The sequence below is a fragment of the Amphiura filiformis genome, chromosome 4 (genome assembly GCF_039555335.1).
Source record: "Amphiura filiformis chromosome 4, Afil_fr2py, whole genome shotgun sequence".
NCBI lineage: Eukaryota > Metazoa > Echinodermata > Ophiuroidea > Amphilepidida > Amphiuridae > Amphiura > Amphiura filiformis.
Window position 1 is genome coordinate 61,346,401 of NC_092631.1, and position 23,984 is coordinate 61,370,384.

A 23,984-nucleotide genomic window follows, 5' to 3' on the forward strand; every position below is an offset into this window, starting at 1 on the left:
GCTGATTCTAATCAGGAGACATTTGACTCCCAATATGGAGTGATTTTAGACATAGACTCGCGCAGTGGTGTACTTTGCTTCTAGAGTAACCCAGACTCAATTTATAGAGTCACCTAGTGAGACGAACACTTCACTGTGTGAACAATGTATCACAGTTACAATAATTTAAGCTTACTATTATTAGTACCCAACCATCAGGTTAACATTCTCATGTGAATTCTAGCTTAAGAACATAAATATATCATAGGACATGGGTGTCAAAATAAAATACCGACACATTGATTTTTTAAATCAGTCAAAACATCTCTATTATATTTTTTTACAGAATTATTTTATTTTATTTTATGTTTTTATCTGTTATTTTGAATGGGGAAACCCCATCAGTGGAAGCACTGTTTTTCAGGGCTGTCCAGGAGTCAAACAAAATACATTAAAATACTTTTAAAACAAAATAAAAATATGAGAAATACAGATAAATAACATAGAATTGCACAAACAATATACTTTATTGGAAACACTATTTATGTATCTAAATCCCAGGTCAGCTGGGATTACATTGGATGCACGACGAAAAATAATTAAATAAAAATGGTATTATGAATATAAAATATGCTTGAATGATTGCTCCGAGACTTACTGGAAGGGGATTTTAAAAGACACCAACCCTCTTGATATAAATTTGCGTTTGTCAGAATTATTTTTGTATGGAGGGGGGACCAGATTTCCCTGAGATTATCATTACAGAGATTTTCTTCCATTATACTGAATACAAATCAATAGAATTACTGCAACTTTCAAATCTTGGGTTACATACATTTAAATGTACGCTGTGACTTCAATATATAGTCAATTGCTACAAATGAGGTGTCAAAATGCGCAGAAATAAATTCTCCTTCCAACACATTTTAAAGATTTGTAATACAATAGTTCAATAGTTTTGGAATAATGGCCCTTATTTAAGGGGGGAGTAGTTACTTTTTTGAGATGTTTATTTAAAATATGCTCAGAGCAGTTCCTCATTTCCAAAATATCCTCATTATATTCCCCCTAAACTGAAGACATCAATGCAAATTTGGTTTGTGTGGTAATGTGAGAACAATGCTTTAAAGGAGGATTTCGTGATCCTAGCATCCTCTTTTTATGACATTTTTCAGTAGATATCCACGAAAAAAGCTTATTTCCAAAAGTTCAGTTGATTCCGATTTTGCGTTTGCGAGTTATGCATGATTATGTGTATTACACTGCTCCATAGACAATGTGTTGTAATTTCGTTCTGGTGTACCAGAATTTGGTGATATTTTTGCTAAACGAATTAATCTGCAAGAAATATTTGGTACATAAACATTATGTAACCAGAGGTATCCAGTGGTGTAAAAATCTCAACTTTTTTTGGGAAAAGTGGGGGGATGAGGCTGTGGATCACGAAATGCCCCTTTAACATCTTTGGGCAATTTTAACGAAAAATGATTGTTTTCTTTTTCTTTGAAATTCCAAATTAGTATTTCATCGATTGATTGATGGATGCTAACAATACGAAAATAAGCAAACGAATCAGGGATCGTCTAAAAAACCCAACACTTCTTTAAGGAACAGTTTGTCTCTTTTTAAAGTATTTAATATAAAATACATTTAATAGATATATAATTTGTCAAGATACTTTATAAAAAAGAATATGCGGTAACCCTTTTAAACATAACATGAATGGTAATATCGTATTTTTAAACACAATTGTCATCCTTATCGAATCACAGATTCTAGAATGATTACTTAGTCACTAACTAGTTACCGTCGGCAATATTGGCCGTTATTTCACTCTCAAATACTCAACAAAACCAAAAGTTAAAGCCATGTTAAAAACTTTTTGTTTTCACTATCAGTCTAATGAGTCTACAGTTTGTCCACTCTGAAGTACAAAGTGCCAACGTCTCTGCTGCAGGTATGCGTGCCTTCAAAGTCGGCACAATGTGCGCGTCCGCGTGTATACTTTGTACTTCAGGGTAGACTGACTCTATCATATGTTCGTACGGTGTACATTATTTTACAAAATAACTGATTGTATACATTTAAAATTGACTTATTCCCCAAGGCCAATTAATATTTCACATAAAAACTCTATAAAAATAGTTTGTTTGTTTGTTTTGTTTTGTAGTTGTTGCTGTTTGTTTGTTTTGTTTGTTTGTTTGTTTTGTTTGTTTGTTTGTTTGTTTGTTTTTGTTGGGTTTTTTTTTGTTTGGTGTGTTTTTTGGGGTTTTTTTTTTTTGGTTTTTGGTGGGTTTTTTTGCTTTTGTTGCCTACTTAATCGTTTCCTTTAGCAACAATCTGGCTTGGTCTTTCATCTATCCCTTTCATTTCTGTTTTTGTCCATTCGTGTACATTTGCAAACATAATAGTTTGTGTTGGGTTTGTGTTGTGTTGGGTTAAATGTAAAAATACTAGCACAAAAGCTGACCGTTGTATGCGCAATCCAGTTACCTAGTTGCCTGTTACTTAATTAATATTGGTTTCCATTCGTGTTCAGCTCTAAGCACAAAACTTGGTGTCGAGTGAGGTAAGTAAATAGTAGCACCTACTTATTACCAGCAGTTTACTTTCCTATTTTACATTTCAGTAAGAATTTAGCATTCCTAGCACCGACTAATTTCAAAAGGTACAAAGATCAAAATTTGATATCCAAATTTCGACCTATATACTTTTCATGAAGCTGCTATTGTCTATTTTTGAAAATTCGCCGGATCCTATATTAATAATGTAGTACATGGCTCTATGGGTTTGGGATTTTATATTCCTACATTAGTGGAGCTAATGTTTTTTGGCATCTTTAAACATGAAATGATAAGAATTTGATTTGTTCCATTTTTTCTATGCCCGTTGTGGTTCCCACGAGGGGTCGAGGGTCACAGAGGGGGAAAAGCTTAAAAATAGTCCCATTATGTTGTAATGTATCTCAAATCGTTCCTCTCATCACAGGGAATAAAAAAGTCAACTGTCATATTTTTCTACGGTGTTTAGTTCAGGAATTATAAGGTCGAATATGCCAAATGTCAAAAAATTTCATACACAGGGGTCAAAATTAAAAAATGGTCCGATTTCATCGAAACTGGTCTCAAATTACTCCAATTAACATTAGAAGTCTCAAACATATACTTTCAAGTGCATTTGTGTATTGCCATGTCCCCCTTCAGAGTTCATGCAGCCAAAATTCAATAGAAATATATATATAGAAGCATAATATTTGACCCAAAATTTCATTTGATTTTGAGGTTATATTTTCTCAAATAAGTTATTTTCATGTTTAGTTTGCCGCGAGTAGTAATTTAAGACATATTTCGATTGAATCGGTGCATTGTGAAACTTTGACTTCTGTGTATAAGATATATTTGACCTTATTTACTCTATAAATCCTTAACTAAGCAGCCTAGTGCAATATGACAATTTTATTCCTAGCAATGAGAGGAACAATTTGAGGTATATTACAGCATGATAGAACGTATGTGACCGTACACCACGAATGAGCCGTAAATGTCCCAAATTGTATTCTGAGTTAATTACAGTGGAAAATGTGCGTAAAGGTCGAATTCATAGGTACCTCAAGTTAGTGCTACATGTATATCATTTTAATAGCACTAGTCAAATACCTTTTAAACCAATCAATAATCCTATTGTTAAAGAGGATAATAACTTCTACTTATGTCTATAGAATTCTTAAATATCTCTAGTCTTTGATTCATTTGGCTAAATCCTGTTTAAGTGTCGGGTTACAAATCATTGTATTTTGTCTAGGTATACATAACCGACAATTAACAATGAGAGGGCATTCCTTAACCTCGTTGACTAGGGGATGATTTGAAATGACCGCTAATTATGACTGTTTGATATTTATTACCAGCAATGTGGGAACCGAAGAACCAAAGAGGATATACCATTTTGTTGAATGAGGAAAGTTCAACAAACCATAACCCCGCTTCTGGATATCGTTTGAAGTCAAATGATATGCCATTTTAAAGCTTATGATATACATTTTCTAAACACGAAATAAAACAAAGTTGATCGGGCGGAATTTACGTCTCATTCGTGTCAGGTGTACGGTCATATATATTAAATATTGGCCCCATTATGACCTTCGACCCCTCGTGGGAAGTATAAGGGGCATAGAAAAAAAATGGAACCAATTCTAGTTTTATCCTTTGAGGTGTAAGGATGCCAAAAAACTTTGGTTCCACTAATGTAGGGAAAATAGATGCTCAAAAAAACACCCAATAGCGCCCTCTATTAATGGTCTTTAGTGAATGTCGAACATAAACACTGGCTTAAAATTGTAATCTATCATGAAGATGACAAATAGTTTCATTGGGTGAAAGCTGATTTAATGATTAAAAGTGAAAGTGTACGAATGATCATTAATTTCAAAACATGATAAGGCGGCTCGATTAGACTAGAAAGCAGTTTGTTTCTGCAATGCTTTGATTTGTATGGATTTCAAATGAGCGCGCTAGAGTACCATGATTTCCAATTTAAATAAGCTCACTAGTATAGTGCTTAACCTAATATAAATCCAAATGGTTCCTTTTTGTTGCTTTACACAACCAAGTCATCATCTTGAGTATATAGTCAAGAATAATAAAATACGAGAGAGAGCTCCATAAGTAGCCATTATGCAAACCTTTGTGGACGTGGCTTACACATTAACTTCAACAGTTTCTCATTAGGCATCAGAGTCAAATTATTCGATAACTGGATCTACCGTGATGCTGGTTCGATGCTTGTTATTACTATCAGCTAATGAATCCAATGCAATACGTACAAAGATTAAATATTACTAGGCGGTTACCCATATTTGGCGGTTCTCGGCTGGGCGCGATTACCTGGCTGATGGTGACTTTACCCACCAAGTTTCCTGCCCATATGACAGCTTTTACTAATTTGACCTCAGATGACCCCTGGTGACCCCAAATGACCTTCCAAAATGTTGACTCTAAATGTTGACTGTACCCACCAAGTTTCATGTCTATACGACAGTTTTTAGTAATTTGACCTCAGATGACCCCTGGGTGACCTCAGATGACCCCAAAATTACCTTCCAAAATGTTGACTATACCTACCAAATTTCATGCCCATACGACAGTTTTTAGTCATTTGACCTCAGATGACCCCTGGGAGGGCCCCAGGGTCAAATGACTTTAAATGAACATAAACTTCTTCTTGCCAGGACAGAACTGCACCCACCCACCAAGTTTGAGCCCCGTACAACCTACGGCGGCCTCACATTAGCAGTTACAGACAGACAGATCTACAGAGAATAGCGTATTATACACTCCTCAAAAGAATTAAAGGATCAGCCTCTGCTAATGTGAGGCCGAATGGCAACAAATTGTGGTAATAAAATTTGCACAAAATGCTACTTGAGCAAGTACAAATATAATTAAAAACTTCTGGAGAGGGGGCTATAGCTAAAACAAAAAATGTCCTATACCTTAGTGGTTATGAAATAAAGGTGTAGGACAACATGAAATGCAAGATAAGATAGAAGGAAGTTAAATTTCAAAACAGATGGTAAACATTTTAGGGCTATATTTAGGCTGATTCAATTATTTTTAACAATAATAATATCCAGGTTTATCTGTGTATAGTGGTCCTGGTAATGTAAGAGTATTATGAAGGATCCTTATCCATTAGAAAAATGTATTCATTCATGATAACATTGGCAGAGTTCTTAATGTTTGCAATCCACTATGCTATAATTTTGTACGTAAGATGAGCCGCTGCTGGAAACCAATTTAATGGCGTCGTTGAGTATTATCATTGGCTGATGTTCTCGTCTGAATGCCTACTTTTCCCAGCTTGTTCTTGCCGACTTCTCTTCATCGAGTTATACAGTAAGAAATAGCAAATAAGTAGAGATTTTGTAAAAATCTGCTGCCTGGGTGAAACACGCTCCAATCTTACTGATATTTCAGCACAGTAGTAGTATGTACCCTAGTAAGAGTTCCAAGTCGATCCGATAAAAAAAAGTGTTTTTCACCACACCCTAGTATACAGCCACTATAAACACGCTCATATGAACACTTTGCAAAACATTCATAACACATAACACATTTCAAATCAACAAAATGACGTGTGTATGAATGATAATCCTCTTTGGTAGTACTTTGATCATGATTATTTGAATTGAATGACTGACATATATCATAGTACATTACATTCGACAAATATTAGTACAAAATCTTCTCCAGTTTTATCTTCCAACCAATTTAGTACACATTATTGAAACAAACAATACCATTAGAGTAAGAGCTAGCGAGTATTGAGTCCTTTGTGGAACACTATTACATAAACTGGTGCTACAGCAAGATTTACATGCGCCACTTCTCCTCATATCTTCACGGTCACAGTTGTCTACTTCGGTACAATTTATTAAGGAATGGCAACCTCGACTAAAACTTGTTATATGTCCTGCTGATGTTTGTTTGGTCACCTGTAGTGAAAATAAAACACACAGAAATTAAAGATAACTACGAACGAAGTCAAATAATATACCATTTTAAAGCTTATGATATATATTTTCTAAACACGAAATAAAACAAAATTGACCCGGCCGACTTTACGGCTGATTTGTGGTGTAAGGTCGCATATTGGTTATTGTAAGTAGTGTTACCTAGTACAGGGTGTCCCAAAAAAAAGGCCCTCATTGCGCCCTCTTTTTCACCTATTTCAGTTTATCAAGTATGTGTTGGTATGTAAAGAAGCAGTTACCCGTTAGCTTTAATAAACCGAAGCAATTACTTCAATCGGCTCATAACTTTTGAAGATATGCCCTTATAAAGAAATGTATTCGTTTTCACTCTGTCCACGGAGGAGGTTTGGCTACTTCAACGATTGAAGAGTGCATATACCGTGCACGAATATAAAACATTCCTTGATGATAACTTTATAACAATAACAACTTTATTTTAGGGAATGGGCTTTACTGGTGGGCTTATGGGTTATGGATTTTGTTAAGTGTCATTAATTTGGGCGAAATTGATGTGGGATGGGACTTCTTTTGCTATACTTTTTTCTCGGTTATTTTATGCCTTTTAGTTTCATTATGTTTCTTACTTTTTTACTTTATTGTTTCTTGCTTTCTTTTTATTGACAACATAAGTCATTTCTCTTTTTGGAATAAAAGGTAGCCCTGAAATGGCTGTTTAGTTTGTCTTTGGTTCTTTTGAGGTGAGTTTACTGTGCTGCTCTGCCCTCTACCTGTTTGCCTCCTTGACGAATACAGGTTTCAGCCCTTATCTACCCATGTCATTAACCGTGTGTTTCGTTTAAATCTTTGATGTAGCCAAACCTTCTCCGTGGACAGAGTGAAAAACGGGTACATTTCTTAAAGAGGGCATATCTTCAAAAATTGTGAGCCGATTGAAATAATTGCAAAAATAGGAGAAAAAGAGAGGGCGAAATGGGGGGGGCTCTTTTGGGGACACCCTGCACGTTGCCTGGTTGAGTCGACATGTTAAGTATGTTACCTACTGAACATTCGAATAGAAACCAGGTATTTTAATTCAATATTTGACAAAGTAGGTGATAAATGTGAAAATGTTGCTAAATATTGTCAAATCCAACAAGCTTTGGACTTCAACTTAACAATGATAAACACTTAATTCTATACAAATTTGGTCGTTTCCCGCGATATTTTTTTAAATAAAAACTGGGGAACGAATGTCCCAGTTATAATAATTAGATGCTCTGAGATAGAGTGTTGTCCGGCAAAATATCAATACTTGCCAGTAATTTGTTGAAACATTTTTTTTATTAAATGTGAAGATGAACTAAGGTTAAAAGTAACAGTATACAAATATTGAATGTTTATGAGTTCAGTGGTAAGATTATGTCCATGATATGAAATATGGACTGTAAAGCCGAGTTGAATGGAACAGCTCATATTTTACCGAATGGAAATATTCTTTTCATTGAACGAAAAAAACGTTCAATATTGTTTTAAATAACTCGTATAAGTTCCCTTTCTTCAAACTTAATTTTATAAATCACCAGGAAAACAAAATAAAACAAGATTTTTAATGGCAATACAAACATAATTCATGTCAAAACTCAATTCCATTATGATTTATCATCAAACAAGACATTTGTTAAACCCTGTTAAAATCATGTGAAAAATATCATGATGGAAACATAAAGTAGAATAGTGTAAAACATTCATGGCTCTTTTGCGAGCACAAAGTAGAACGGTGTAAATCATGTATGACACATATGCGAGCTTAAATCTTCATAAACGTTTCTGTGCGATACAGTTAGGTTTTATTAATGGTATATTAGACAGCACTAGTTGAACAAACTTGAACGTGGTACGTTAACGCGAGATATTACATTTGGAACGATTTAAGAATTTAAGAAACAGTTGCATCACGTGACATCGCGCGCTTACGTACGACGTTCATGTTAGTTCACCTAATCTGTTGTTGAATTGTGTTGGCGTAAACATGCGCCTGGTTCTTGCGAATGTTCGTTTCTTTCTGCCTTGCGTGTGGGGTGCGGCTGTATAACTATTACTTTCGAGGGTATCGGACTAAATCATGCCATTTTTGCATGTGCTCGGAAGCCCGAGGTGATGGTCTAACGGTTTAGGTGAAGCTCCGTAATGTATGCGTGATTTCTGTTTATTCATAGCATTATTCCGGGCATTGCACATTATTCCTGTACAATGTCATTAAAATTATGAGGTTCCTTTTTATTCCCACAACAACAAAAACATCATTGTCGCCCCAAACAAAGACACAAAAATAGAACATTTGTGCAACTGCCCCAAGACTGCCCACTTGAAGGTCAATGCCTTACCAGAAACATCATCTACAAGGCAACCGTAAGCGCTTGGAAACAACTTTTATTTTTTTAAATTTTTGTAAGTAACCATATAGAAAAGTCTAAGTCGATTTTCAATTCAAATTAGTGATTGGAATTTCGCATTTCTTTCCATTGTACCATGTATCGAAATAATCTTACTATCATTGCACCAAACTTTACGCTTGTACGAGGTAGTTGCAACAATTGTTAAGCCTCGTCCTATGAATAGGGGGGAACATAAAACATGTCACAGCAAAAGATGTTATTGTAATTAATTTTTTAGTCCCCTAATTTTAACGGGAAACTATATAAAAGAATGAAATGTATTTCCACTGAAGTCCAAAGTTAGTTGGAGAGTGACTGTAGTCCGGAAAGTGAAAAGTATTTTTTTTCAGGATATTCGCTTAAACAGTATGCTGCGACTATATTTATAAATACGTTTTTTATAAATACGCACGTGACTCATGGGCACGACATACCAAGACTAGCAAGCGTGACCAAATCCTCATGCATTGAAAAGGATAGGAATAGCAAAATTATTACACATGGGGGATTCCGATTTTGTAATATGTTACCAAAAACAACATTTCAAAAGTATTTGACGACGGAAACATTTTTACAATATAATCACAAAGTTTGCTGCATAGTAGTCACATGTTGTTCAACCTTTGCATTCAAATGCATAGGAAGACCACCCGTTATGTAGGTCACTTCGAGACTTACTGTCTACAAACTGTTATGGCAGCGCAGAGGTGGTCACGTGCATATTTATAAAAACGTATTTATAAATATAGTCGAAGCATACTGTTAAACATTGAAATTAAAATGTCAAACATCAAAAACATACATTTAAAGACGCAGCGGGACTAATTTTGAGAGGTAACGATAATAAGAATTCCTTTAATAAAGGGGCGCCCAATGGGAGCTTTGATGTGATATGCGCTGATATGTAGTTGTTTGGATAAACTTTTCTTCTTTAAAACAATTATTGTAACATTCTCAACAAAACGAAATATTGTTGTCAAATAAATGTGCTACGATATTGCAAATTAGGCCCCACAAATAATTGTACCATGTGGACACACGATATAAATTTTAAATGTTTGCATTTAATAGATTACAAATGTGCGGTCGTAAACCGTAATATCATAAAACAGGTTGTCACATGAACGTTTTGTTTGTCACATTATATGTATGAAAAGCATCATGCAAAAAAGAGTCCGTGATATACGAGGGTCATTCAAAAAGTTCTACCTCCATTATCACATCTCTGCTATCTTACGTGCCATGAATTGAAATTACCCATGGGTATACTCTTAAATCTTGGCTCCAAAATAAAAGTTATTTGATTAAAATGTGATTAATGGTTGTTAAGATGTGTGGGTTTAAAGTGAATACAGATTTGGTACGTCGGAAACGGTTTGAAAAGACTAAGGCTAATTTTGATTTAAAAGGTCGCAACATCTATGTGGAAATCATTACAGATTTATATCTGAAAATGATTCAATTACTCTATTTTTGTTAAAATACTTTAATCAATATCTTATGCTTGCAGATAGTACAGTTTTACTGGGTATCGTGAATTTTGCACAACAAACCCAATACATGTTCAGAATATTGACCCTTTTCCATAGGTTGTTGACTTTGATAGGGGTCAGCTTGTTGGTTTAAGTCATATTAATTGGTTCATAAGTTAAAATCAAATAAGTGTTATGCACAGTTTTTGTATTTTGTAATCATATACAAGGTTATTAACAAACTGTTCATCTTATTCCACGTTAGGATGCACCCATTGTTTAAAATAGAACGTAATTACGAATTACTCTTAAACGTGATCTAGTCAAAATCTGGCAAATTTCGCTAACTTTGTGTGTCTGTTTTAACCCATTGATATTTTCTTCTCATATAAAACATGTTTCATTTTGTTTTGAATGATCCCAAAGTATGTCAGAGAGCTCAAACAGGACCAAAATATTTATCCTGAGTAAGCATTTAGACAACCACATCTTGAAAACATTATCCAAAGCTACAATATGATGCTTACTAAACTTTTGGTTCCAGTTTTTAACCGTTTCCGATGTATAAAATCTGTATTCGCTTTAACCGATATATCTTAACAATCAAAAGTCACATTTTCATCAAATAACATTTAATATGTAAAAGTATGACTATAATTTTAATTGGCTGGCACGTAATATAACATAGATGTGATGGTGGAGGTAGAACTTTTTGAATGACCCTCGTATATTGAGTTTGGAAAATTATTCAGATCCCAATTAATTCTTCCGCGAGTGTATGATAAACAAGTACATGGGTGGGTACGACCTGTGATTGTAACTTGAAGATTTAAACATATTCCAATGATGTAGAATCAGGATAACTTATACTGTACACAGCGATTCGTTATGCAGGTACTATATAAATAACCTACACAAAGTCTGTCACAAAAATGTTTATATTCTAAGTATGAAGACAATATCTGGCTATCAAAATAAATAAAACTAAAACTTGATAACAATTTTTGTCAGGTCTCAAACTAAGGTAATATCCCCACATCAGAATAAAACTATACATCAGTCGCACCACTGTACTACTGTACGACGTGAAGGGCATTTTGTTAATGTTAATGTTAACGTTAAACGCCGCCAAAACATGTCGTATTTAATTATAGAAATACACTTTTCTTTTCTGCGTAATGCCCCACCGGAAATCCGTCTAATGGTACTAGCCCATAAAGTTCATCCCTAGATCGGCTTCTCCTGTAATTTGCAATTACGGATGTGGCAAGAAACGTCCCCATACGTTGCATGTATGCCCTCAAGAGCTTGGCATAGTAGAGAGAAGTGTTTCTGTTTTCTTTGTGCAACACTGAAGCGGAAAGGTCATTGTTTCTGAAATTCTTATATAGCTCACGGAAAATGTGAAATTAAAAAGCCTACAGTATAGTAAGAGTAGTCAGAAAGCTGCCGTTTAAAAAAAAATATTTAATAAGGTGGTATTAGCTAACTGCTCATACATAACATTACATACTAAGTTTTGCGGGTATACATTATGAAAAGCATTAATGCATTAATCCTGTTTACTGTACTTTGGCGTTGTTGTTGTTTTTTCCACGATGTCGCCAGTGACAATTTTATAAAGATATGAAAAGTACGTTTGCATTTATTTATAACCCTTTGTATCCATTCAAAATTAGTTAATTTTCAAATTGTTCATTAAATCTAACAAGTTTACATTTTACAATTTTTTAAATATAAGGCTTGGCTCGGCATATTAAATTTAGTAGAGTATCTAAAGCAGCACATAACCTTATATAGATTTCTGTAACACTCTTCAATTAAAGAACTAATCTAGTCTTTATATACTGAATTTTGCCACTAACGTTACTAATCTGTGCATAAGTTTCCCCTTCCATAATGGCTTATTGCTGCTTTTATTCGATACCCTGTTTGTTCAGGCATTGTTAGTATGTTGCTAAGGGTGACAAGTCTCCCATTCTTTGCAATTCCATTAGACTAAAACTCCAAGCATTAGATGCAAATATATTCAATAAAAGGGTAGAAAATGCACTATGTAAGATGTGAAACAAAGCTAAAGCTCGAAGTAGAAAATGCAGCATGTAAACAACAATAGAGTATAGTTTTTGTAAAGTGCCGTATTACAAAGGCATGTATGGATGGGTTTTAATTCAAGAAAGGAATAAAAATACATCAACTTTTTTTTCATAAAGCGAGATTATTTTTGGATTAGGCTAAAACATGCCTATTGTTGAATTTTATTTTTTACATTAGTACTTTTTTTAAATTTTCAAATTTAAAATTATCCGTGGATGATATCTGAGGAGTACTGGAGGTTTGGCACGTGGAAGCAGGGCGAATGAAGAATAGCGATAACTATGACAATATGCCCATAAATATTCATGTATATATACCCCAGGCAAAATTTAGTCGTGATCTATGCCCAAGAACATGCCAAGATCTTGCCAAGAACATGCCAAGATCTTGCCAAAAAACATGCCCTATTTTCGCTATCATTGGGCACGAGTACGTTAATTTCGGAATTTCTGAAGGGTTGTTCATGCTCACACATGAATATTCATGCTTTTGCATGCCTTTTTTGTTTCATGTGATGGTCAGAGCTTGACAAGTTCAGGGTATGTTCATGGGTAACTCTTGAGCATGAATCGGTATTCGCGGTCAATGACAAATTCTCTCTTCTTTCATGCCCATATATTCCTTATTCATGGCTTACTCATGGGCATGAATCTTGCAATGTCAAATTCTCTGAAAAAGAATGAGAAAAAATAAGGGAAGAAAGAAAAGAGAAAAAAGGAAAGAATGGAATTTTACCAAAAAGGGACTCAAACCTGTACACAAGTTTTAAAGTTCAAAAATAGTGTCATTACAGGCTGTTATGATAAACAAGGTCGTCGCCTCTGTAATTTTAACAATTATGTATAAACATACAAAAATAATGTAAAGCAATATCCAACGCACCAACATTTCTCTCACTGATGTATTTAATTGCTGAGAAAACATAATTTTAAAAGCAATTAAGTATATCCTGCAAAAACATAGTCTGGTCGAAAAACCGCACAAAGCTTATAGTGATAAGATATGGCTATTTTGCTGCTATTGATGCTGTTTTATGGATACGGTAAAGGAAAGGGAAACTTCGGTAAAGGAAAAGCATTGTTATAAAAAGCGTCATCAAGACGTGTAGCCCCCCTCCCCCACCCCCTTCCCTCCCGCTTATCGTGGACCTGTTAATAAAATAAGGTCAACATTTCATAATTTCGTGTGTACGGGTTGTCCAGCGCGAAAACCTATACACTAATTACCAGAATCTAACTAACCAGAACTAATATTGCTATATAAATGTTATCCACCCTGCACTATTTTAGATTGGTGAGCGCGCTGGTAAAAAAATATATTTCCATCGGTGCATTCGCAAGTTCGTTCCGAACGCTACTTCAGGAGGTATGTTTGCCTGGTTTTGTATCAATTTCATTTCGAAGGTTAGACACATTTGTATATGCTACTGAAACTTGTCCGAGATGCTGGTATGGGCAACGTAATGCAACATTCAAGAACGTAACTTTGGATTTCCCCATTTTCCTGTTTTATTTTGCAATCGGGTGAAATATACCTATGATAACTATGTCAACATTGCCATTAATCGCCGGCATCTAAAAAGAAGTACCGGATAACCCCTGAAGGCTTGGAGATGAGTAAAACAGGTGAAAAGCTTCGTGATTGAAACTATAGGATTAGTTACGACGATATGCTTGAACGTGAAATATTAGAAGACGGATACTTTTTCAGTCTTTAAATAGACGGGTAAATATGCATTTTGACCCCAAAAAATGCTGCAAAAGGTTTATCATTATTTACTCAACCTAGAGCAGTAAGTTTGATATATATCCCCAGGTTTTAGGATTCAGAAAACCCATTGAGACCAATAAAAATGTTATTAAGTAATTAGGTAACATTCTAATCCAAAATAGAGTCCAAAAAGACCGGCAATACACTAAAATGGTTTTTACCATTCACCTTGCAGGTAAAATTTTGGTATCTATTCCTGGGTTTTAGGGGTCTTGAAACCCACTAAGAACATTTAAACTATCATCATCAAAAAAGCAGGTAATCAATAATTCCAACATCAACCAATAAAGCCGCAAAAAACACTTAAATAACAATTCATTTGCTATTCATTTAAATCTGTAATCGGAAGAATGAACACCCTCATCAGTCTTCTGCTTTTTATTTTCCCATGATAGACATATAAAAGACTTGATTTCTATCCACTTTGGAGCTCCTTTGCAGTTTGGCAATGAAACACAACGTGTCATCAACAGTATCATTTGACCAAAATCCTATATATATTGGACTTCTGCTGAGATCATCATTGATGGACAGCAGAATAGCCCTTGAAATGGATCGTCTTTCTGCTGTATTGTTTCCACATATTCAAGAACTTGCTCGGAGCGGTAGGTACACCGATACAAGGACCATACATCTGCTGGGAGACAAATGTCTTAACAACATGATTGTTGCAATTTCTATATGAGACATAATTAATTGACAGTCCCGAGTTCGAAACACTAGTTGGTCAATCAGGGAAATATTCTATGTGCAGGTATTAAGACGATCGTGGAGAGTATTGTCATATCTGATCAGACCTTGAGAAAAGGAAGGCTGAACTTCAATTTAGGTCAAAGACGAGTCGATTGTGGCTAAATTGTCAGCAGATGTTACAGGTTGCCAGAGCGCTGATCAAGACAGATCGCACCGGATCTTTGGTATACATACTGCTGATGTCTGCCTGCTAATTTTTGCGGTGGCTTAGCATTACATCTACTTGAAACCCACATATTCCAATGTTCAAATAATGAGTGGACTTGATATCAAACATCTAGACGTATTCAGAATTCAGAATTCACAAGTAGTTTCTATGTAATTCGTCCTAGTGTTTAAAGCACAGACGCGAACTCCACGTACAACACGCAGTGCCTTTGGAGGGGTTCATTTTTTGTGTGGATTAATGCATTTAATATAATGTGCATGCATTTTCCAACATATTTAGAGACAGACAATTTTGCTATAAAAACACCAAAAATCATGGCATTGTATCACATTTATATAACAAAAAATATTCTTTAAAAAGGATTCTGCAAAAGGATGAAAAGTGTAAAGAGCATTTGGAATTAAACCAGGTCGACTACAAATTGCTACTAATGGACGTTCCTGCTTCAGGGAGCCTTAATAACAGCATAGTGTTTCATTATTTACTTCGTGAAAACTGTTAGTATCTTGTCACGTCCCTTGACGATTTAGCTTCATTTTTTTTTCATTCTACTAGTAATAAGCGATTTCCTTGTTAGCCAATAAGCTCGGGCATGATATTATAACGATTCATATATCCTTCGCCATTATTCACATAATCGCTCATTTCTAGAAATTGAGTATGCATTCGTACATTTAGCTCTGTCGATTTATTTGAAGTGAATTTTGAAACCTGGGCAGACATTATGTAAGTATCAATTGTGCGAATGTTTTAGAAGGGAGTTCCATCTATGCCTTTGACTAAACAAAAGAAAATCACAATACGTAGTAATATGTCTTGTACAAGTTTTTCAAATAATATTAATTAACTATATACAGACTATAACACTAATACTAATGCCGATAATAATAATAATAATAATTATAATAATAATAATAATAATAATAATAATAATAATAATAATAATAATAATAATAATAATAATAATAATAATAATGATGATGATCAGTCTTTATTTCAAATTAACTAAACATATGCTGTGTAAATTATACAACCGATGATATATTTCCTCACTCTATCTGCTTGTCATTGCCATTGAGCTACTCATAAGAAGAATTACTTTGTTTCTGAATCATTCACTTCGTTCTTCTCTCATGATTTTCTGTTATTTGTGTTTAACCACTCTCATTCTCTCGTATTGCTTGAATTTAACCTAACAAGAAACACCACCACGACAACAACAATAACAACACATACCCCCTACACACACACCCCCACACACCCCCATATAACCACCACCACCACCGACACAAAATGGTAGGGGCCAATCTAATTGGGTTCGGTAACATTTGAGCAATATTATTTATTATTGATTATTTATAATGTTGGTTGTTTTGGTATGCATCAACCTTTTCTATCATCTTATTGGTTCGCGTACAGTCTACGTTGACCTTGTTGACTAAGTGTTCATTGATCTTGGAAAGATCAGAATCCAAAGAAGCCTTTATGTACATACACTCTATTATATTTATAAAGGTTTTGAAAAGTATCCTAAGCATACGGCTTTCAAGTTTGGCCTCAAGTTAGGCTCTCGAACCTTACTACATGAATTCATGAAATGTTTCTGGTTGGGTACGGTATAATTAAAATATAAAGACTTTTTTCTCCCTGACTAACCAGCAAGAGTATTTGATTCCAGAACATGACCACTTGCCCCCTCTTGATCAGAATTAAATGCGGTCCGGTCCTAGGGAATGATTAAAGTATTCTTTATCTGAACTTTATATCGAATGTAAATTGTGATGTTTAGAGTATTTGTGCAGATTCACTGAAATGTTAATTTTATATCGTGAAATTGAATTTAAATCACTCGATCATAATCTGATCATGAATGGCTAAAATGCCGACATATGGATATTTACCTCCAATCGAATGGTACGTAACTTCCGCATTTATAAGGCCTGTAACCATCGTAAATTATTCAGCGTTATAAAGAGCGATCATGGTTGGCTGAAAAACCAATTATACGGATATTTACCTCAAATCAAAATATATGTTACTTTCATGTCCTTTTTTCTGGATCGGTATTGCATGGGTGCGAAATAGAGTGAAAACGCACCTCGTGGGAAACTATTAACTTTTATAACGTTCAACTTACGGGCGGGCAGTGGATATACAACCTGATTTGGGGTAACTAAAAAAGCGTTAAATAAAAAGAACATGTAACTACACCAATTCGGCCATTTTTTTGTTTAAAATGCAATCTATATACACAAATATATCTTTCTATCTATAGTTTTTAACATGTGTCCTGTTAAAATAAATGCATCCCATAGAAACCAGCGAGAGCCGTTTTTTTTCGAAGACCTTGTTCATATTAATTAACCCCGCCCAAAAAGCAATGTGCCCGCACGTATACGGATGTGAGAGCACGCTTAGCCCGCTAGTATGGGCGTGCGAGGCAAAAGCGGATCCAGGTTTTTGAAGGAGGGGCTGCTCATACATATTTGGCGATCAAATGCGACTACGTTGCCTATTCTGGGAGAGTTGAGGTCTAGAGGACGCCTCTTGTCCTCAGAATCGATTTTTTTTCGTCCAAACATATTGTCAAAATTGGCACCTAAAATTGTCATTTATATTCTTTGATCCGCCCTTGGAATGAGCACAACCACCACACCACCCCCACTTCCGGATACATGTGGTATACTTAAATATGGGATGGGTGTATCGGGGTGTGTAAGTACCAGATACCCCTTGTGGAAACCTCATTGTCATTTCCTGAAATCTCCTTGTGGGGTCCTAATATACTTTTTTTGTGAGGTAAGTATAAGCAAGCCCAGACGTATTTTCCTTATGGGGAACAATAATTATTGTTGTGTCTATTTTCACACATATATCATTTCTTTTTCAATAGTTCAAAAAATGTATGTTTCACCGGGGTATGTTTTGGATTTTGGACGGGGTAAGAGATGGTGGCTAGAATTCCGAACAAAGTCAAAATAACATGATATATAGGTTTAACTATTTTCTTATAGAAAGAGAATAGTTTAACAAATATCCGATCAATATAATTATGAGTTATAGTGGGAAAAAGTCTAATGTCAAAATGTGGGTTTCACTGGGGACAAAAATTTAAAAATTCTGATATTGATAAAAATTTGGCTCAGATTGTTATCGCTTGTAAAACAAAATTAAGCAATAGAATAGTTGGTAACATGGCAAATAGATCAAGGCTTATCAAGATCAAAGATCAGAATCTCAAATAAATTCCGTATTCCCACTTATTATTGGGTATACACAATTTATTAAATCTCGTATTAAATTAAAAATTACCGATTACCTATTGCGCACATTCTACATCTTCTGTTCTAAAGGGCATCATTTGACATTACATCCCAATATTCATTTACAGTGTACCAGACACAATCTAGTGCTAAATAAACAAAGTGGTATTTAATATGCTATGGAGCTGAACAAACTGAGTTTAACGAGACTTTGGTCGTCTCTTGACATGAACATTGGTACCTACATACACACATGCATACTGCAGCATTTATATAAATGTCTCAAAAAAGTAACTAACCCCCCTTAAATAATGGTCATTATTCAAAAACGGGCTATTGTATTACAAATCTGTAAATTACTCTAGAAGCAGTTATTTCTGCGCATTTTGACACCTCATTTGATACGATAGCCCAGAAAACACTACAAAAACCGGTCAATTTAATGTAGTGAGGTCCAGATTTGAAAGTTGCACTTGCAACAATATAAAAACACTCAGATATCATTACACAGATTTCCTTTTATTATACTGAATACAAATCAATAGAATTTACTGCAACTTTCAAATCTTGGGTTACATTGATTTAAATGTACGCTGCGGCGTCAATATTTAGACAATTGCTACACAATGCCCAGAAATAAATTCTGCTTCCAACGTATTTTCCAGATTTGTAATACAACCGTCCGTTTTTGAATAATGGCCATTATTTAAGGGGGGTTAGTTACTTTTTTGAGATGTTTATAAACACGTAGAACGCTAGTCAGTCGATGGCTATTGTTAAACAAGACCCACTCAGTCACTTAATTTGGCGCTTGAAACGATTGAATTCGGTATTGAAATTAGCTAAATTATTAGTTACACCTTTTCACTTCATAATTAATTTTCTCGGTCAAATGAATTCAGCAATAATAAATTTCAGAAAAAAAAAAATATAATGCTTGGTACTGTACATTTTAAGACAGTAAGTACTGATTTACAGAACCTGAGCTAATCAATTGCAAATAACCGCAACTCACGGCTACTACGGCACCTAAAATCAGTGGATAAATAGCTGTAAATTTATTTTATAGTTTCATCTAGATTCATAATCTCATCTGAATGTAAAAGCTAGCTATTATGCGACTACGTACAATCTGCGTGTTTCTACTGAGGGTAAAATTCCGGGCCATGCCGTGCCGTGCCGTGCCGTGCCGGGTAACGAGCCCAGTAGAAACGACTTGGGGTAATCGGTTGCCGTGTCATGCCGGGTCATGTGCTCGCCTTTCGTGATCCACCTCTTGAGGTGGATCATGCCGGGTCAAAGCGTGTAATCTGCGCAGTAGAAACGAGCCGTGTCATCGGTTGCCGGGTCGAGGTCATGCGTGTTGCAAAAATAACGCGATTTATATTCTACTTGTATAGTCTAGCTTAGGCCTATGATGTAGTAGGTTCCTTCTTTCCGATATTGGATATGACTTTACAAATAGTCTAGGCCTACTTCTTTATAGTTAATGAGTTGGTTATATCTTTATAATTAATGAGTTGGTTATATATGAGCTGTAAATTAATTATCATAATAGCCAATTACTAGATCCACTGGTAAATTAATGCAATTTGGATTTTACGAAAATACTAAATTGTGATTGTAGGTCATATGCCATGAGCTGACATCCGTAGACATTTAAATTTAGGATATAATTAACCGTCAAATCTGTTTTCCGTACTTCCGGTTTACAGGAAAAAAATGCCGTGCATCGTGCGAGACACGGCTTTCTGGTCTCAGTAGAAACAAGCTGGGTAACGGTGGCCGGATTATGATCGGTATTTTGTGCCCGGAAAATAGCGGGGCAAAAAGCCGTACGCTCAGTATAAACACGCTGAATGTCTTCATTCTATTTCATACCATGTTAATATGTTGAGTTCGTCAAGAAGTGCAGGTGCACATGTCAAAGAGATCAGTAATAATTACCACAGACAGTTCCGCCATGTTTAGTTGGATACATGTTAATTGTGAGTTAATGAACGTCTTGAGTGACATTTAAATAGTTTAATTACCTGATAATGAACGAGTTTAGTTTGAAGTCTAAACATGGGTTCTTTTGCCTTTTGCAGCAACAACGCTAGACAGGTAGACAAGCCATCAGTTCAAATCTCATTCACACAACGACAGCGAGGACCATAATGTATGTCTCGTTCTTATAAAGTAGTTCGAATTTTGAAGTGTTCTATGTTCAGAGATTGTATCTAAATTGAGAGCGGATTGATAAAGTATGATGTATTTAATTTGAAAAGGGGCAGTGTAAATGACGATATCATTGAAGTATATTCAAGGAAAATGTAAATTATATTAAAATCAATCGTCTCTTTGTATCAAAAATATCATACAGGCCTAAGTCAGATCCAATTCAGTGCAATCAGTCTAAAATATCATACAGGCCTAAGTCAGATCCAATTCAGTGCAATCAAAGCATGTTAAAATAGTCTGTCCCAGATTTAAGGTAAAATACATCTTTGTTCATGTAAAGCATTGGCGAGCTAATCAAAAGGTAATCGACATCCTAATCTTAACATTGTATTGCATTTTGCTGAACAACACCCTGCGTTAAGTTAATTGTTTAAGTTTCAATAAAATAACAGTTGTAGATAACAAGTCTATTTCAAATTATGGTTCAAATGTTATGGGCAGATTACCAGGCAGATTTATACATAGATAAATAATTATTATCATCTGTAAAAAGTTTAAATCCTAACCATAAAGTCCAAAATCTTCTGTGGTTGTAGAGTAGTATTCTTCCTGGGATTTTAACGTACAATCACAATAGTTTGCCCAGCCCGTTAGATATAAACATGGCTTCAGTAATGAGGACCGTGTATATAAAGCTGGTCATGCCATCCAAGAAAGTGAAAGTAGGTAAGTAAAATTAACAAAAAAAATAAGGGATTAAGGGATCGGATAGCAACGTTTGCACAGTATTTTTGTGGGACATGAAAGCACATCAGACACAACAAATTTAATTCTGAATACGAGGAAGGTCCTTTTTTGAAATTCGTGATAATAATACAAATTTTATGGCAAATTATTAAAAATTAATATTTTTGATACTTTACAATCCTCGAAGTAAAGTTTATAAATCTAATGATGTATGTATCCAAATTTTTCAAATGGTGGACGGATTTCGTCCTAGCTACATACATTTATAGTTCATATTATGAGATTTATAAAGTTTACTTCAACTACTGTTAAATATCAAAATATAAAAAGTGTCAATTTTTATTACTTTACTGAAGCCATGTTTAAATTTAATGGACAGTGCAAGCTTGTGGTTGTACGTTAAAATCCCGAGAAGAATACTGCTCTACAACCACAAAAGACGTTGAACTTTAGGGTTAGGATTTGAACCCTTTTTCTGACGATAATTTAGTTATGTATAAAACTGCCCGATAGGGCATATCACGTCCTTTATATCCCTTAATATCACTACACACTTTTAACGTACGGGTACCGTTTGTCGCTTACATAAAATGCACTGTTTACTATCCACCCTAAACATATTGAAGGAAGAAAAGTGCATCCATGTTTAATCTTGCATACAGTCCGTGATGTTGCCATGCCAATAATGATTCTTTTAATCAAACTCCAATGAAGATGAGTTATACCACTGACGCATTACCTCTGGGAAGCAGCTGGTTGCCAGGAATGACAAGACATGGCATGACATTACGTGAAAAATTAATTGACTTCTTTGAAACTTTAAGTGAATTACCGCTATACCGCTTTGAACCAATTCATCACATGTCATAATCAGGATGCATCCTGTGGGTGCGCTACACTGCTCTTATAAAAAGTAATTCATTCGTCACATACGTCCGGATACGTAAAAGCTGCCAATAACAGGAACAACCGATCCTGTGCAATTTTCAAATTTGGCATGGTTAAAATGATACGGGCAAAACACAAAATCAGACTAAATTTACAACCCAAATAAACTTAAAACGGAATTGACTTATATTTTACTGGACCACATTATTATCAATGTAATACATTGATCTGCATGCACAACAGCAAGTAAACTCAACTAAACTATGGTTGTTTTTACATAACAGGTACTTCCATGTTCCATCTAATACTTTGAGTAACATAAATAACTGCGTATCATAGATACGATAAGCTGGATCAATACCCGCTGATCAACACCAAGTGATATTGATATCCTAAGGAACCTACCTCATGTCATGTGGGAGGGAAAATAACGAGATGGATTCAATTATTTCTATAATTCAATCCAACCGATGGGGCAAATAAGTTACCATAATCACAAACATGTCCCAGACTCGCCATTTATACGCGCATATTGCTACAGTTCATTACGAAATAGATGTATAATATTTTGCTTAAATTATTATTGTATAATTTGCACATCATAATTCATTTAGATTTAATCAAACCGTGAGCGATACAATGTAAATGTGCATCATTTGTAATCAATGTGCTATATGGAATGTTGAGATGTTTCAGAATTATCGCGAAATCCAATAATAAAAATAAAGCAGATTTAGTGCTAGCGTATTATTTGTAACTACGGATATTGGCATTTTTTGGCGTAATATGCGGGTACATTTAGCTCATTACAAAATACTAAACATTTTTTTTCTTTATGGTTCATCTACGGTGTACAGTGCGTAACAAAATAAATTTGGTAAAATGCTCTTAGTTGAATCAACATCTTGTCATCCCACAATATAAAATAACTGGCGTGTGACCATTGGTAAGGACTCAGTGTGTTATTTTTGTGAGCCGAGTGAAAATGCAGTTACACAAAGTCAATTAAAATCAAAACAACATGAACACACATGTTTCACCACTTCCTTTACAGTAATTGACCGAAGGCCTTGCAGAATGGTTTGGTAATCGTATGATTGCTTTGAATAATTACCAAGTGGAATGGCCACAAGATATCCTGATCTTACACCATTGAATTTGTTTTTGTGCGGCTATCTGTACTCAAAGGTTTGCAGTCGTCCTCATGCAGACTTTGATGAACTCCAGAGGCGCATAATTACACAAGTTGACATCCTCAGACAGGACAGCCTCTCATTAGACATGGTGAATGCCATGTTGAGGAGAGCTGAAATCTACATACAGAGGAATGGTGGCCCTGCTGAAGACTAACAGTGTCATTTACTATAAAGAAAGTAATAAAACATGTGCTGTCCATGTTGTTTTGATTTTAATTAACTTTGCGCAACTGTATTTTTACACTGCTTACAAAAATTAGCCACAGGGTCCTTATAAATGGTCACAGTCCAATGTTGTTACAGTTATAGGAGGACAAGATGGTGATTCAGCTATTAAAACTAGAGCATTGTGACCAAATACTTTTAATCTAGAGGCATGTTTTTAAACTGTTTAGAAAAATAAAAAAATATTTAAGACAAAAAAAATTAAAATAAACGAATGATACGTGAGAGCTACAATTTCTAATGAAACGAAACAAGATAATGGTTTACTAAAATTGGTCCTGTGCACACAGGGATATGATGTTGTGATAAAAAGAAGGAGGGCATTTTTGTCAGGACATTAATATCTCCCTGGGTA

At 34.9% G+C, this 23,984-nt stretch overlaps 1 protein-coding gene across 1 annotated transcript in view; it reads right to left on the minus strand.

Moving 5' to 3' along the window:
- Window positions 1-5,086: 5,086 nt before the first annotated feature.
- LOC140151166 (uncharacterized) overlaps window positions 5,087-23,984 on the minus strand; it is a 200,301-nt gene continuing 181,403 nt past the window's right edge. Inside the window, exon 3 of the mRNA XM_072173387.1 lies at window positions 5,087-6,472. Coding sequence (XP_072029488.1) covers window positions 6,233-6,472 — 240 coding nt within the window. The 3' untranslated portion in view covers window positions 5,087-6,232. The remainder of the gene's footprint in view (window positions 6,473-23,984) is intronic.